Source organism: Natrix helvetica (genome assembly GCF_964273705.1).
Source record: "Natrix helvetica genome assembly, chromosome: 3".
Lineage (NCBI taxonomy): Eukaryota > Metazoa > Chordata > Lepidosauria > Squamata > Natricidae > Natrix > Natrix helvetica.
The window spans coordinates 109,683,864-109,701,290 of record NC_138549.1 but is presented as its reverse complement, the minus strand read 5'-3'; the positions used below and the strand labels follow the sequence as shown (position 1 = coordinate 109,701,290).

At 37.0% G+C, this 17,427-nt stretch overlaps 1 protein-coding gene across 3 annotated transcripts in view; it reads right to left on the bottom strand.

The window, feature by feature from the left end:
* GLIS1 (GLIS family zinc finger 1) overlaps positions 1–7,371 on the bottom strand; it is a 231,279-nt gene extending 223,908 nt beyond the window's left edge. For 2 of the 3 annotated variants that reach the window (XM_081949644.1, XM_081949646.1), the window contains exons 1-2: positions 7,214–7,371; positions 5,212–5,599 (exon numbers count right to left, since the gene is read on the bottom strand). In XM_081949644.1, coding sequence (XP_081805770.1) covers positions 5,212–5,464 — 253 coding nt within the window. In that variant the 5' untranslated portion in view covers positions 5,465–5,599; positions 7,214–7,371. Of the gene's footprint in view, positions 1–5,211; positions 5,600–6,829; positions 6,881–7,213 lie in introns of those variants that run through there. The other variant, XM_081949645.1, reaches the window with a different exon arrangement.
* Between the last annotated feature and the right edge of the window lie 10,056 nt (positions 7,372–17,427).

Here is a 17,427-nt window from a genome sequence, read left to right as displayed (position 1 = left end):
TTCTCCCATTCCTTACTGTTGGCCATTCCTTCACGATTTAGATTTTTAAAAATCTGCACACGTCAAATGATATGCTTTACATTGATTTATTTAATATTTAAGTTGCACACAAGATATATACACACGCAGCTATATGTGTCTCTTTCTATCTCTGTATGAAATAAAAGGGTAATACAACCAGCGTAGTTCAGTACATTGTTAAAATACTAAAACTACGGTATTCTCAATTCCAAATGAAATTGCAAGCAAACCAAGAAAAGTTTGGATAAAGTATATAGTGAGTTGAAGCTGGTCACCTGGCCAGAGTTCTCATAGTTACTATATGGGTCTACTTTGTTTTGCAGGGTATTATTAAGACCAAGACAGAACACACACAAAGTACTTGGAATGTGTAAAATTAGTCAAATAAATCAAATCAATATAAATCAATTGCACAGATATTTACTGGATAGCACAATAATTTAGACTAGGAATAAGTTATAACAAAGAGAAAATCTTAAATTTATGCAACTGAAAAATATCAAGCAGCTGTATTGTTTATTTATATCCCACCTTTTATTATTTTTACAAATAATTCAAGTTGGTGAACATATCCAACACATCTTCCTTTTCCTATTTTCCCCACAACAATAACTCTGTGAGGTGATTTGGGCTGAGAGGGAATGACTGGCCCAAGCTCACCCAGCTCGCTTTAATGGTTAAGACAGCACTTGAACGCATGGTTTCATGCTTTCTAGCCTTAACCAGTAGACCAAACTGATCCTCTATTTAAGTAATGCATGTAACTCCTATCCACAACTAACTCTAACTGTGTGCAGTATACACCTATGCTTCTTTGAACTGCCTCAAGCGGTCTCTGAATTGCCTACAAAGATGAAACTGGACATTCTTACAAGTATGGATTCCAACAACTTAAATTGTGTTTTTCCTATATGCTATAGGAAGGATTTTGAAAAATAAGGGTAATTATCATTATTGATCTCATAGAATGATGTGGCAGATCAACGTTTACAGCACCAGGTATGTGTAAAGTGATGCATAGTGAGGCAAACCCTTCTAACCTCACACGTATGCTGGTAGAGGACTAAGTTATTGTAACTATTTAGAAAAAAGATCTGGGGTCATAATGAATAATTCAGTGCAATTAGTAGCTTTGAGAAAGTCAATTCAGTCAGAGGGATCCTTAGGAAAAGAACTCCAAATAAAGTTGTCAACTCTGTAATGCCTTTTAGCAGATCTACGGTATGTCAGACTTTGAAAAACTGCATAGTTTTGGTGGCCATATTTGAAAAAGGTTATAATAGATCTAGAAAAAATGTAAGAGAAGGCTGTGAAAACAAATTGAGGGAAATCAAACACTTGCCTATAGGAGAATGCTAACATATTTGAGAATGTTTAGATTATTAAAAAGACATATAAGGAAACATCATCAATCATGCATGACATGGAGAAATGGGGGAGGGGGGAATTCTCCAAACACGACAATCAATGGCTAGTGAAAGAAGCTGGTTTAGAAAAGATTTAAATAAGCAAAATAAAATATTTCTTCACACAGTGCATAATTAAGCTAAAGAGTTCATTACCACAAAAGATGTGAGGTTTTGTCTCCAAATGCAACCCAACTGATGATTGATATCAGCTCGGTCTCTCCTTCTTCGTTGTACCACTCCCATCCACTGCTGCCACCATCAACATCATTGTTCAGATGCTTTTCAGACTGATCCAGGTCATCAAACCTGGGATCGGCTCAGAGATTGGACTGGACTGGGAGAGTATTCAGTCTAAAATAATTTGCATTTCCTGTTGCCCAAGCAGAAAAGCCCACAAACATATCCTGAAACCAGAGGAGAGGGTGTGTGCTTGCATGAGCCTAAACTGGCCAATCTCTGCTGGCCTAATCCCACCCCTGAGAGAGAAATAGTTTGTGAATGGTTGGTGAGGTGCATCAAATTGTATCAAACTGTATCCATACCAAATCCATGGTGGAATAAGCAAAGACAACAACAACCACCCACTACATGTACAAAGTTGTGTTTTAAGATGGGTGGCCATATAAATCTTTAAAAAAAACTATTTTAATGATGGGATGGCTAAATGTAATCGAAGTCATCCTCAGTATGAGCATTACAAAGCAGAAAAAACTAAGTTCTAGTTTTAAAGAAATAACCCTTTTCTTCTTAATTACGCCAAACAATTAATGACTCTAATTCATTCCTTAACTCCCTCCAAGACATGACCAAAAAGGCCAGAGAGAAAACTGGCAACTAAGAAGCTGATGAATTTACTTTTTAATAAAAAAGGAAATAAATAGGTATAATCTTAAATTAAAAGGGAACTCACAATAGAAATTAAATGATCATCTGCTACCCAGAAAAAGAACTAAAAGTTTCCTCATCCAAGACATTAAAATATATCACCACAGTCACACTTAACTCAATGCAAATGCACTAAGTAGTATAAAGGACCAAAGTGCATTTTAGCAACCAGCTAAATTGTCTACACAACATTCTTTAAATTTCCTACATCTTTTGGACTGGTAATTCACCATCAAGAATATTGCCAAGGAATGTATTTTAAAAAATAGGATTGCCCTATGAAGATTTTTGAGACCATATGTTACTGCTGCATCCCTTCAGAAATATCTTTTACTTTTTAGTTGCTAGATATTATCTTCTACTGAACTATTTTTATGTTAGCCTTCTTTTTAGCAGATAAAATATATGATCTAAGGCTCTATAGAAAACACATTGAAGACTTTTCATTTTTTTCCCCTCCCAATTTGGAATTCAGCAACTTAGCAACTGCACCATTAGAACGATTATGACATTCGGGACTTTTTCATTAAGAGAAGAAACAACTAAAGAAAGAATAAGACATGGAAATATCAAGTGAGAGAGAAAAAATAAATGGATTAAAAAAAAGAATGGGTAAAGCATTATTTCCCACTGCCCCATTAATAAACTTACAGAGCATTATCTAGTGGAATAATGAGGAGCTCAGAGAAGGGGGAAAGAATTGAAACTACTGAATGTACTGTAAACTCTGATATGAGGAAGTCCTTGGTGCTCTCTGACGGTTGTTTTCTAGCAGGCTTTTCATTATCCAAATTACTGTATCATCAGTGCAAATTCAGACATGCCGAATAGTTTTGATTGTTTTTAAAGAAGCCTGGAGAAATATACAATCAGGATGGCAATCTGCTGTCACAGAAACAAAGAATTACCGTATTTTTCAGAGTACAAGACGCTCCAAAGTATAAGACGCACCTAGCTTTTGGGGAGGAAAACAAGAAAAAGAATCTGCCTCTCCCTCAGCCTCCTAGCAATTTGCCTCTTGCAGCAAACAGCACACAATCCATTTCAGTTTCAGTACAGCCTGATTAACACAAGCAGCTGATTGTCGGGCCTCCCAAGGATTGTCATAGCCTATTGTTGCCTCCGCACACCCCATTTTTGGCTACCACATCCCATTTTAAGCCGCACGGCCCATTTTCAGCCTCCGCACACTCAGTTTTCCACCCATTCCGGGTGGCAGGGATTAGAATGGGCGGGAAATGGGGTGCGCAGAGACCAAAAATGGGATGCGGAGGCCAAAAATGGGGCACGCAGAGGCGGCAATGGCAATCCCTGCAGCCTGAAACAGCTGATCCTCGGGAGGCCAATCCAACCAACAATCAGCTGCTTGTGCTAATCAGGCTATGAAGAAACTGAAACAGGCTGTTCGCTGTTTGCTGCAAGGAGGCAAATTGCTGTGAGGCAGACGCCAAAGGGTGGGCGAGGCTACATTCGGTATATAAGAGCATCCAAATTTTCACCCTGTTTTAGTGGGAAAATGTGTGTCTTATACTCTGAAAAATATGGTAACTGCTCCAGAACAATAACAGGATATGGATATTGCTCCGATGGTTCTCCATTTCCGTGGGCCTGTGTTGAAAACCAAAGGTTAAATTACATAGATGTTGGTCTTATAAATATGATCTATCTAAAGTTGTCACAAATATTACAAAAGAGAAAGCTGATGTCTCAAATGTTCTTGCTTTTTTTCTTAAAGGATTTCAAGTGCATTTAAAAGTGTGCTTCGCTAAAAATAATGCATTATTCACAATATTTATAATGCTGGCTATTTTTGAGTATTCTGAGATTAAAGGAGACAAGAGTGGGTTAACAATAAAGGCACATAGCAAATCATACACTTCCAGGCCAGTGTTTTGAACACAAACCAGGGAGGGGGGAAATCAAGCAATAATTTAAAACTTATTGAAGGAAGTAGATATCAAGATACCTAATGTGCCAAAAACTGATTGAATATTCTTAGTGGCCATGTGCATAAATGCAGATTATTTCTGTTTTACAAAGACTGTATGTGTTTCTTGACGGTTGCTTTTTTTTCTGCTAGAGGGAACAACTAGGAAAGTCATGTAACCTCAAAACTAGGTTTGTTTAGAATTATGGCTGAAACGGGGTACTTCTCCTTAACTATCTAGAGAATCTTGACTTATGTTTCTATATTGTGAAACAATGAGGGAGCTGAGATTAAAAGCTGAATTAACAAAACTAAGGAGGAGTGATAGGCCAGAAGACACCAAATAACAGAATTAGCATGTTAGATTAATTTTGACCCAGCTGATTAGATATAAATATTATCAACGCTCATTCTGAATGATCTATACTCATCTTATTTTTGTTGCCTGCATCATTCAGGTTAACTTATTTACAGAACATAAATACCATGCTACTCACAAGCTCTGAGTAAGAACACTTACGATAAAGGTGTTTATCATTTTGCAATAAACACAGTATAAAATGATGGTGCATTGTAAAAGAACTGCCACATTCCAAATGGAAACATAGTTATATTAACTACAATATTTGTATAAAAACATTAAAAAGATCTACCAACAGAGTTTCCATTAAAGAGTGACAGTTTCATATTATTAAATGAAAGAAAAAGAGGTTTCTTTCTCTGATACTCATTTCACAGTGGTATTTTGCAAACCCGACACTTGCAATTATTTACATATTGTGATATAAATTTGTGAGCTATAAAGAAAATTGCTCTAAATGTTCTTCAAGAAAGAAGGTAAAGGATATTTGCATGAGTACTGGTAAACGTATGAATATGGTTAACAAATATTAATCTGACAAACAAGGAAAGAAAATATGTATCTTACAGGAAATACTTTCTGATGAACGTTTTTTAAAAAAACCTCACCTTTCTGCTGGAAATCTTCTCTAGCAGTTTTAGGACATCTTGTCTCCTGTGTTCTTTGGAGAACAGGAAATCTCTCAAAGATGCTAGATCTTTTTGGAAAGAAACCTGTGAGTTCAGGTGGGCTCCTCGGAATTTCAGCACTGTCGCTGCTGTTACTGACAGTGATTTTAAAAGACATTTGGGAATTCAAGAAAGTGCGCCACTGTTGGAAAAGTTGACTTGGAGTAGCTTCTTCATAGGAATAACGTGACATTTGTCATGGACTTCAGAGAATGCTGCGCTACTGTTGGATTTCTACCTCATCATGCATAGTGTAACATGCCTCTTCAAGACGGACCCTTCCAAATCTCTTATATGGACAAAACAGCAAAATTCAGAGCAATGAAATCTGTCAATAAATGGGAAATAAATTAGAAGCAGCCTTTTACTGACTGAACTCATACTTTTAAACTTGCCACTCATTGCTGCAAGAGAAAGGTGACCACAAAGAAATGGGTTTCTAAGCTATAAGATAAATTGGTTGGTTGGTTTTAATTTTAAACTACTTGCTGCAAAATTATTAACATCAGAAAACTGGAAAGTAACACATTTTTGTAGCACAGTAACCCTTACAGACTTCAAGCAGAGCAGTTGCACTAGTTCCACTGCAATTCAAACAAGCTGTCCTATAAAATTTTAAAGTCAAATTATTATATTGTAGCATCAGCTTTTCTGGTCAAACCCAGATGGTTTGCCTTGCGATCCTGGATTTAACTCTATTCATTAACTGGTGTAATAACCCAAACAACTCTAAAGAAGAGTAGCATTAGAAGAATATTCTGTTTATTTTGTTAATGTAACTTGCTATTCATGATGTAAAGTACAAACTTAGCAAGAGATTCATTGAACTATGTAACCATCCCTCTTTTCCAGCAGGTTATGATTCCTCTTCCTTAGATGCAGAAAATGAAGAGATTATTCATTGGTTCAATCTGTGTCTTCGGTAGTTAATTGCAGCATGATTTTAAAGACAAAGTAGCAAAACAAGTATGCCATGAGATTTATCTTATATTATTAAGTGGCAGGATTTAACACACCATTCAGCATAATTCAGCAACCCTAACAGCTTCCTTTTATTTCCCGATGATTTACCACAAGAGCTTTCTAGTCAGATGCACCAAAAAAAAGGATTTCCCCTAAATTTAAAACTCCAAACAGATGCATCAGTCAGTGTCTTGACCAGCTATAGCTTTCTACCACTATTCAACTCATGCCCAATATAATCTAAATAAAAAGTCTGTTTATTGAGAACAATACTACCAGGGTACCAAAAACCTGGGGTTTTCCAAAGTAAATAATTGCAGTTGGATGTTTGCAGCCAGAAGAAAGTTTAAAGAAGTTATGTGGGTTTTCTTTCTTTTTTTTTAAGCAGAACAATCTAACTTTTTTCCCTTTCAGAAAAAAAAGAGCGGGTATAGGATTTGGATGGTTCGATCCCGCCGGTTCCTTCCTCAACCTTCACTAATCAGGCTAAATTGCAACAAAAGGATGCAAGCAATGTAAAATCCCTACTGTTGGTGCAAGACGATTAGCGAAGAGAAAGATGGTTTCACCCTTCCCGAATAGCAGAACTGCCTACATCTTTCGTCTTTTATCTTCATTCTCTTGAGCCGATTAAACGAAGCCTTCTAACAGAAACCGAAAGCTTTTTATCATTCAGGAACCAGGCTGGCCTAATAACATAGTAGCCAGCCGGGTATCACAAAACAGATGTTCCGCCAATATTTAAAACCCAGCGCCTCCAATCCAGCCGGTGGGAGACTTTCCTCTTAGGAGAATAGCGGGACTGGGATTTCTCTCATCTAATCAGCTGCAACATCAAAAAATTGGGAAAGCCGCCCAAACACACCCGTGCCCTGCAGGTGAGAAAGCGAGTCCGCCTCTCGCTCAAGAGAACTACTACAGGATTGCTCTTGCCCGGGTCTACACGCACACAAACGCACACAAACACACACACGATTACCCAAGGCAACGACGCTGGCATATAGTATCACTTCGCGCGAGTTCAATCTGTGGCGCGAGCCGGCCGGCCCCTCGCTTAACCTCAACTCGCCCGTCGCCCACTGCTTCTCCCGCGCCGCCAAACTCCGGATTAAAGCAACCCGGTCATTGCCGTTCCGAAGAGCCGGTGGCTGAGCAAAACCCGGCCCCTGAGCCAGATTGGGCGGCGAGAGAAGCCGCCGAGGGACCCGCCTCCTCGGTGCGAGCCGGAGAGCGAGCGTGCAAAAAGGGGCAGGCACGTGTGCAAAGTGTGGCGCCCGTCGGCACGTGGCCCGGCCACTCGACACTTTTGCCCGTGCGCTCTTGACCCGCCTCACCAATTCTCCTAGGAAGGCTTTCACCAAAAGCCAATCCGCAGCGCTCACATCGCTGCACAATATTGGCGTGTTGACTTTTTTTTTTCTTTTAATCTTTGAGCGCTAGCGCTTCCTGAATCATTCAGAACTGAGGAAGCTTCTTGGAGCTTGAGAAGCGAAAGGTCTTCAAGGAAAAACAAAGTCCGGTTGCCTTTTGAAAAAGCACTTTTGGGATGAACTGTCCTGGAGGACTGAAAATCTCCATGGATGTTGAGCACTGATGATGTTACCTAGTTCGGTAATGAAACTTTTGCAAGGAAACCACTAGGCTTAGAAAGAGCATCAAGAACCCCACAGTTCCAACTCTGAGCTACAAATATTCTCTTCTGTTGGTATATAAGTGAAGGGACACGGTGGCTCAGTGCGTAAGACACTGAACCTGTCGATCAGAAAGGTCGGCGGTTCAAATCCATAGCAACGCCTAACAGTGAGCACCAGTTACTTGTCCCAACTTCCTAGCAGTTCAAAAGCATGTAAAATGCAAGTAGAAAAATAGGAAGCACCTTTGGTGGGAAGGTAACAGCGTTCCGTGCTTAGTCATATGCCGGCCACATGACCATGGAGACATCTTCGGACAGCGCTGGCTCTTTGGCTTTGAAATGGAGATAAGCACCGCCCCCTGGAATCGGAAACGACTAGCACATATGTGCAAGGGGAACCGTTACCTATGCTGTTCAAAAGGCTGTGGTTTGTATTTATCCCATAAGAAGAAATAACAGGACTACATTTCCCAAATTCCTCATTAAATTGAGCAAACGTCCATTCTTGCACAAAAACTCTTCCTCTGAATAAGGCCTTACTGTTTATTAGGTAACATGCTAGTTATGCTTTTGCAAGACTGGTTCACCTGCATGAAATAGGATTGCACGTAATGAAGTAACCAATCGGCTAACAAGCTTGCCCTTCAAAACAGCAGGTAACACAAGGCAAAATAGCTTCTTCTCAGTATCAAAGATCAAAGTGGGAAAAGGGAGCCTAAAACTCACCACATAAACAATTCATTGCATGAAAAATAATTGAAAATGGCGTGCATGAGAATCTATCAATCCAGCATACAGTATTAATTCTTATTTCCCCCTCCTGCACCTTGCTTCTAAAAATATTATCTTGAATAATGACAGTTTAATCAACAACAAACATCCAAAATTGTTAAAGGGTTTGGACAGTATTTCCCTCCCTCAAATTGCTGCAACTTCAATATTTTGCAGATTTTAATAAGTCTGTCAGTTTTATTACTTCATACAAAACAGTGCCAATTTTAGAAACTATAATAATATTACAATCAGTTATTTCCCGAATCATTCCTAGCATTCTCTTGAAAGCAAAAATAATAGCACAATCCCTGAAGACATGAAACAGACATTTTTTTTAATCTAAAGAAATAATATACCAAGTGAACTACAATTGTATTATTGTTCTACAAATGCATCATATAATAAGATCAGACAATGTATTATAGATAGTTCTTGACTTGATGATTTGCTTAATGACTGCATTGCTTCATGACCAAAATTCCCTTCCCAATTGTGTTTTTAAGTCAAGGACTATCTGTGACTGGACCCAATTTTATTAACATTTTTACCACAACCATTAATTAAATCACCACAGTTGTTAAGTGACTCTAGCTTCTCTCATTGACTTTGCTTGTTGGAAGCCGGCTGGGAAGGTCACAAATTGTGAATAGAATAACAGAGTTGGAAGAGGCCTTGGAGGTCTTCTAGTCCATCCCCTGCTCAAGCAGGACATGCTATACTATTTCAGAAAACCAGCTGTCCAGTCTCTTCTTAAAAGCCTCCAAAGTTAGAGCGCCCACAACTTCTGAAGGCAAGCTGTTCCACTGGTTAATTGTTCTCCCTGTTAAGAAATTTCTCCTTAGTTCTATGTTGCTTCTCTCCTTTATTAGTTTCTATCCATTGTTTCTTGTCTTGCCTTCTGGTGCTTTGGAAAATAGGTTGATCCCCTCTTCTTTGTGGCAGCCCTTCAAATAGTAGAACACTACTATCATGTCAACCCTAATCCTTCTTTTCACAAGATTAGATAATCCCAATTCCGTCAATACAACATCCTATACATCTTATGGTTACAACATACAACAACCTAGGTTTATTAGCAATTAGATAACCATAGGATGTTGTAACTGTCCTAAATGCTAGCTGTTTGCCATGCACCCAAATTTTGATCATTTGACCATGGGGGTGGTATTATGGTCATAATTTTGAGGACAGGTTCTAAATCACGTTTTTAGGACCATCATAACTCTAAACTATCATTAAACAAATGGTCATAAGTCAAGGACAGCATATAACCCTAAATCATTGTAATATGTTGTAAACTGCCTAGAGTCACACTGTATCAGTGAAATGGGCAGCATAAATCAATCAATCAATCAATCAATCAATCAATCAATCAATCATGGAATCAGGAATCTTCCAGATCTTAGAATACCAAAAACTGATTAAACTCTCACTTTTGTTAGTCCTACCCAGCTCTCATTAGTCCTATTCATCATGGCCAATTATTAAAAATTTGAATCTTACTGTATATGGAGAATAATATAATTTTATTGATTTCTTTAAGTGTCTACAGTCACCAATCTCAACATAGTTTTTCTAGCAGCTCACACACAAAAAAGCAAATAAAACATATTTTAAACAATATCCCAAAAATATCATCATATGTCATGTGTCTGTGTTCTATCATTGAAATACTTACCAAACCTCATCCTATGTAGCTTTTTTCTTTTCTTTTTTTTTCAAATCAACCAAGGTAACTAGGTCCTTCTGTTTGTTAACATATTGACTATATGATGAATGCAGTTAATAATAAAGAACCTGGAAGGAGCAATGTATACAATTTAGACAAAATAATAATAAACCTACTTCTTAAAAATGTTAAAATATTTCAGAAATATATCAGTCAAAAAGCATTTAATTCTGTTTTTGCTTTAAAAGTGTTAGTATTCTTTACTATGACACTTACCAGAAGCTTTCTTTCTTTATAATTGATTGAAATTAATGAGTTAATAATTAAAATTAATAAAACAAAACAAATTACAGCCAAAATGTTTTGCTACTGTGTTTTCTTGTGGACTAGTTATTTATAAAGTTAATTAGCTTTTTCTGGGAAGCCATGTGTAATATTGACCAATGTGAATTTATTATTAGTCCCAGGAGAGATGAGTATTCCATGGATAAGCAGTCTTCTAAGTGACAGCTCTTGTTAGATGAATCATTTCAAGCATTACTTAGACATTTTTCTACAAACAAATTAAATAACCAAGGGGATATCACACTACCTTGTCTCACCCCCTCCTCAATGTTGAATCATTGCTAATTGTTCTACTTGTCCTTTTGGAAGCTTTATTCCTTGTAGTACTACTTATACCATATGCATTAATCAAGTTCCAGCTTCATATTCATGCAAAATATATTGTACTTCATGCCTTTGTGCTTTATTTTACTCATTTTCATTCAGCAAAATTACGTTAGTTTTCTGTCATAGATTTAATTGGTCTGCTCTTGAAAAAGCAAAACTCTGGTTTGCATCGTCACTGTGTAAGATATAGCCTGTATTTTCCATATTTTACTTAATGTCACTTTTATATCCTTTAATTGAAATCCTCCAAACATCCTCCCTGCTTATCCAATTATTTTCCATGTAATTTGTTTGCATTCATTCTTGCTATTTTTTATTTGTTCTTACATTTTTTCCAATTGTCAAGCAAAGCAGCTATTTTCAAATGCACACGAAACAGTCACTGCATAAGCAAACCCCCTCCATTTCTCCAGTTATGCTATTTATACCTGGACACTTTAATTTTTCAATATTTTCATAGTCCCTATGAATTGCATTTGTCCTTAGGTTACCTTTTCTCACCCGTGAACATATTAAATACTTTGCTTTCATCCTAATTTTTGTAGTGATTCTTTCATTATAACCTTCCCTATTCTTATCTGCTTTCTAAAAAGTACTGTCTCATTCACTTTGCCATTTTACTCCTCTTACATTCTGTTGCAATCATCTGTGTGCCACGGCCATCCCCAGAGGACCCATAGATTTCCCCAACCATTTTATGGCATTAGACACTAAAGGCTTTTGCATAATGTGTTGTAGTAAAAAACACAAGTAGCCCTTGTCACAACCATTCATTTCGTGACCATTCAAAGTCATAACACTGAAAAAAATGACTTATGACCAGTTTTCACAACCATTGCAGTATCCGCATGTTCACATGACCAACATGGGCACATGTTAACTGTATCACCAGACTTAGCTATGCTGGTGTCCCATGTAGAGGTGAAATCCACTTACCATTGGAAAAACTGGTTCGTCTGAAATGGTTGCATTATTTTTACTACCGGTTCAGGCGAACAGCTGGCATCTTTGCTACCGGTTCGATGAACTGGTCTGGACTGGTAGCATTTCACCCCTGATTCCATGCTATCTACTATTGATCAGTTTTGGTACATCTCATCCAATATAGTACGAGTGCAACCATGCCCAGTTTTATCCAAACATTCTCTATGGAATCTAGTATTTCCTGTCTAGAAGCTACCTTACAAAACAGCACGCTGTTGCCTTCATCCCACCAACTTGGAGGTGCATGTAACATACTGACACACATTCAGGAAAAGCAAACAATTGTTCTTAGTTTGTCAACACCACCAACTTCATGTCTTTCCCGTGGGAACTAAGATTTCACTATCACGTTTAAAACAAGTTTAAATTAAAAAAAAACATCTTAACATTTGGGTTTCTTTCCAGGAATGTTAAAAAGTTAATACACATGACATCTTCCAAGTCCAGATTACAACAACACTTGAGGTGCATTCTCCATCATTCAACTGTAAATACACAATTTTCTCTCAACAGGAGCATTATTTCTGTGCTAGTAATTATTTTTGAAGAATTTATTTATTTATAAAATTTATAGGCTACCCATCTTATCTCATTGTAACTCGAAGCATCTGAACAATGACACAACTGTCTAGCAGAAAATACAGAAAAACCTACCTATCGGAGTCCAAGCAAGTCTCAACCAAGTTATTTCACTGCTTGAAGAAGGCAGGAAGCCGTGTCCCTCTTCTGTAGCCAGAATACATTGTACCAAACATCAGCCAAACTATTTCAGCAGAAAATCCCACAGAACCCTGCCTCCTTTGCTTATAATAAAAGTGCAATAATAAAAAATCAAATAATTAATAATCGGCTGTTTTTTTCCTACTCCAGAGCTTTACAGAAGCAGTTGTTTCCATCTGCACAGCCCTGCAATTGCAGTTTTCCAAATATTTATGGTGAACTAAAACTTTACTACCAATTTGCAACTATAAAAATGGAGAGATTGTTAATCACCTCTCTCTGATACAAGAGCTGTATTGCTCTGATGTGGGCACAAATTGTACAAGAATCTCTGGGAAGGCTAGATAAGCTACTAGATAGGAACACACTTTTTTTCAGCAGTTGTTGTTTGTGTACCATAAACCAGTTGACTAAATACACAACCGAAATTTCAGATAGCTATTGCTTTTATGGCTCAGGACCTAGTTACTTGCGGGATCGTATTCTGCCCCATACATCCCTGCGTCCAATCCGCTCGCACAGAGAGGGTCTCCTCCAGGTGCCGTCCACCAGACAGTGTCGAGGGGCGGCGCCTAGGAGTAGAGCCTTCTCCGTGGCGGGCCCAGCCCTGTGGAATGACCTCCCTCCAGATATTAGGAACACCTCTGACCTCCGCTCCTTCCGTGTAAAGCTCAAGACCCACCTATTCCAAGTAGCTGGCCTGGCTCAACTATGATCTAACTGTATCGCTCCTGATGGGTTTTTTATTTGGGTAATTTAATTGTATTCATTTATTTAGGGGTTTTTAAACATTGTGATTTTAATTGTTTTTATTCATCAGCCCACCTCCTCCTTGTACACGTCTTGGTATACGTCTTTGTTATATGTATGTCTTGTCTAGATATGTATTTTATGTGTTTTATTGTACGCCGCCCCGAGTCCTTCGGGAGAGGGTGCGGCTAAGAAATAAATATTTATTATTATTATTATTATTTTAAAATCCCTCTGCTTTTAAATAGTTATGACTATTTAAAAAAAATATTAACAAAATGCTATAATAAGAGGTTGTTAAAGAAAAATGGATTTCAAACTGAATTCATCCAAGTGTTATGCAAAATCCCAGTTTTTATCTTTTATTTCAAATTAAACCTATCAAGCAGCCACTAACATAACTATTACTTATGTGTAAACCCCAGTATTTGTTGGGTTTACACATCAGAGTGATCCACAAGCAAGCAAGCAATATTAGAGTTATATGAATCCAGTCTGTCATATATGTGGATACAAGATATTAAAATACCATCGTCCTCTGATGAGCCTACCATGTACACTATGTTGCACACAAAAAACCAACTCTGAATGCGTTAGATGGTAACAAGCACTGGATATTCCGTGTATTTTTGCTGCCATCTGACAATAGTTTAGGTTTTTGCAAATTATCTAATTGTTATTTTCTGATAATGCTTTGATCCCGAGCCAGTGAGCCACTTTGATATAGTGGTTAAGGCACTGGATTAGATACTGGGAGATTCTGACTTCTAGTCCCACCTCAGGCACACAGCCAGTTGGGTGACCTTCCGCCTGCCACTCTTGCTCAGCCCTGAGAAGCAAGCAATGGCAAACCACTTCCAAATCTTGCCAAGAAACTTCAGGACTTAGTTTAGGCAGGAGTCAACCCTGACTTGAAGCACACTTTGCTCAATAATGTCTTAGTCCGAAGTAGAATTCTCAAACAATGCTACTGAGGAAGTAGAATGAACTTGAAGGCCATCCATATACAAGAAATCAGATGGAGAGTGTTATTATTGGATCATTCTGAGGGGAACACTTGGGCTTTAAGGAGGTGCAGCTTTAATTGTGGTTGAATTGTGCCATCTTGACTTTTTTTCCACCTCCCCTGGAGTTGCCTGTGCTGCAGGCTGAAACTTCTTTACAATCACATATTTTAAAGGACTACTCTATATAGGTGAATCTTTTATATTTTCTCCAAAATGGTTACTCTATCTGAAAACAAATTATGGTTTAGATAAATATAATACCTCAGAGTCTAAATATTGAACCAATCATTCAACATAAATAGTCTAGGGGTGGATAATTTTTGGAGCACAGGTTAAATGTAATCTTTTTTTTTTTTTTGGTCTTATCCAGAATTATGTCATGCTGCCTGTTTGTAGGTTTTACTTATGCTAGCTGATTTTAACTTTTCCCTAATTTATGCCTCACCATCTCTGATTTTTTTTCTCAGCCCGCGCAAGTTATTTCCTTTTGTGTCTGGCTGAAATTACTATATCTGGGTTGTAAAAATTTGGATAACTAAAGGATGTAAGAACAAGTTCTCATTTTGCAGAAGATATGGTAGATATATCCACAGAGTAGCTCTTTCTAAGCAAACAAAAACATAGCAATTCCAAGAAACCTAATACTGGTCGACATTCAACTTTAAAAATGTTGTTTCCCTCCCCATTAACTTACAGAATTTTATAAATTGTTGGAGAAAGGAAAGTTTCCTATCCTTTCTGTCTGGAGTTTCATGGTTTTCAACTCAGAAGCTAAGGCCTAGATTAGCCTTCCATCATTTCCCCCTCGCCCCCTAGTTATGTTGAATTATGACTAGGTTGGATGGGATAATGAAAGTTATAACCAAACATTTTGATTGCCCGGGGTTATAAAAGTGCTGCCTGGACTATCAGCAGAAAGTAATCTGTCATTAAGGGCAGGAATACACTGGCACACTTACACAAAGTGTAGAACAGTGACCTCTTCTGGTAAAAGAAAGTTGTATTTTGAAGAATTGTATTGTGAGTGTGTTGTATTTTTCCTCCACAGAGCAAAATGAATAGTATGTTTATCTGATCTCTTAATTTACTTAACTGAAAACTGCTGACAAATACCTTTCACACAGAATGACTCAACATTGTTCCTCTGCAGTGGTTTAAGATTTGAGTTCTCTCAACAGTTTCATGAATTTTAAGTTAATTTGATCATTTGTGAATCATTTTTAATCATAAACTGTCTCAGGATCTTGTTTAATGAAAAGTAGTCTAGAAATGTTTTTGATCAATCAATCTGATTGTGGAATTTCTTATACTAGAGTGCAGAGAAAATCTTGGATCAACTTTTAAAAGATGTGCCAAAAAGCAAACCCAGATGCAACCACTTATTTCTAGTTTTGGTAATCTCAAAAATATTAATAAGAATAAAATAAATAAAACATCATTATAGATTTAATGCAGAAACTTTGTGACATTTCTGTTCTGTCTTAAAAATCTGTTCACAAAGCAGTATGTTTCATTAAACAGCTAAAATGTAAGAAAACACAATTATTATGTGAGAATAGCATCTTCCCTGGTAAATAAGTACCTCCTTATTAAATAATATATATTTTTTCAAATGGATACAATAAAAGTTCACACTATGTTTTCTATCACAGATATTCTGAAAATTGATTAGTTGTTCAGGATTCCTTTATGTGGATGGGACATGTTCATTTCACTGCTTAACTTTCATATAAACAGAAAACTCAAAAATTAAGCAAGAAAACTTAGGGAGGAAAAGTTAAGAAATCTTTTAAGTACGTACCGTATATAAGGCAACCTACATTAAATTTTCTGCTCTTATCTCCTCTGTTTCTGCAAATGTGACATCCAACTCTTCATATTTGGGATGGATAATGAATGAATGAATGTATATCAAAGAAAGGGTGGAAATAATGTGAAGTAGCTAATTTACTTTTAGGATGTAATTCCTTCTGGAAACTGATTTTTCCTGCCAGTCATAAAGAGCACTATACTATTCTGGTGATTTTGGAAAACAATAGCCATTGTGTTATCTAACTCTGGATGATCTTTTTATTGCTGCGTTTACAACACTGTTACAATGGTCAGCTTTTCCTGTTCTCTTGAACAGCCAGTTTTCCTTAGTCGAATTGACACACAAAAATTAACAGGTTGGAGAAATAATATGGGGAAATACTTTAATTTATTCACAAAGGATTTGCCTTTAAGTGGAATATATTTAACCACATTTATTATTTAAGAAAGCAGTGGCAAAGGAATTACTCCTAGCTTAAGAAGACAATACTACTTGAAGTATTTTCCACAATAACCCTAGTACAAATTCTTTTAGCAAAAACTTTTAAGAGTCTAACCTTTTGTCTAACATGTTTTCAAAACAAGTTATAAGCTTCTCCAAATCTCCAGCCAAAAGATTTCCAAAACTAACAAAATGAAAATGTTCAGAAAATTGTTAAGCTCCATTTCAGATTTTAACCTCAAAAATTACTTCTATTCTGAAATGACAGTATGTTCTTAGTGATCCTGTCCACTCATCATTCTGCTACAGTGAAACAAATGCTGAATATAATGCTACCAATAGGCCAGGGTTTTTTAGAATGAGCAAAAACAAAATCTGTACAATTCCAGATTAGCTTTTTATAGATCAGAACTTCAAATAAAGCAAAAATTGTATTTATGTTCTACATGTTAAATATTATAGTGAGAGGAAAAATTAAATCAACTGGCCCAGTTTCCCATGGATCATCAATCTGTGATCAAATGTTATTGAATTCAACCAAATGCAAAGATTGACATTTAGAATTTAAGTGCTTTGTGGAATCATTGTAAGAAATGTTCAAGACAGATCCAAATTAAGTTTTTAAGCAAGGAAAATCACTCATTTTTACAATTCGCAAGACTGAAACTTAAATTAATTATTATACAAGTTCTGGAAAAGCTAAATATGTTTTTCCCCCTCTCAAACTAAG